The sequence below is a fragment of the Dipodomys ordii genome, unplaced genomic scaffold, assembly GCF_000151885.1.
Source record: "Dipodomys ordii isolate 6190 unplaced genomic scaffold, Dord_2.0 Scaffold180, whole genome shotgun sequence".
NCBI classification, from domain to species: Eukaryota; Metazoa; Chordata; class Mammalia; order Rodentia; family Heteromyidae; genus Dipodomys; species Dipodomys ordii.
This window is the reverse complement of record NW_012267396.1, coordinates 1,673,497-1,674,010: the sequence shown is the minus strand read 5'-3', so window position 1 is coordinate 1,674,010 and position 514 is coordinate 1,673,497. Positions and strand designations below refer to the sequence as shown.

Here is a 514-nt window from a genome sequence, read left to right as displayed (position 1 = left end):
AGCCAGGGCGCACTGGGCGTGGCCAAGAGGGCGCCGCAAAGAGGGGCGTGGCCAACCGTGGACTCTCCAGCCGTGGGCGTGGCTAAGCGTGGGCGGGAAAGTCAGGCGAAATGAAGAGGCGTGGCAAAGTGTAGGCGCGCCCAACAGTGGGCGTGGCCGGACAGTGGTATCTAGCCAGTGGGTGTGGCCATTCAGGGTGTGGCTAAGCGGTGGGCGTGGCCCCCACCAGTGCCTGGGAATGGCGGAGTCTACAAGCTGCCCACCTTCACACTGGGTGTGCGTTGGGCCTTCGGGGGATCCTGGGATCGGCCTCCAGCCGCGTCGGCAGCGGCACTCGTACCCTCCGGCTTTGTTGAGGCAATGGGCGGAGCTGTGGCAGTTGTGGTGGCCGGAGGTGCATTCATTCACGTCTGAGGACAAGGCGTGCGAGTCAGAGCCTGCCCGACCCTCTGGCACCGCCACAGCCAGGCAGTCTGCCTCTCTCAGCCTCAACGGTGCCCACCTGGTCTACAGA

The 514-nt window shown here is 65.8% G+C and overlaps 1 protein-coding gene across 1 annotated transcript in view; it reads right to left on the bottom strand.

Annotated features, from left to right (window-relative positions):
* LOC105999066 (olfactory receptor 7A10-like) overlaps positions 1–514 on the bottom strand; it is a gene marked incomplete at its 3' end in the record, with an annotated part of 47,132 nt that overhangs the window by 5,119 nt on the left and 41,499 nt on the right. Inside the window, exon 4 of the mRNA XM_013033954.1 lies at positions 264–410. Within this exon, the coding sequence (XP_012889408.1) occupies positions 264–410 (147 nt within the window). The remainder of the gene's footprint in view (positions 1–263; positions 411–514) is intronic.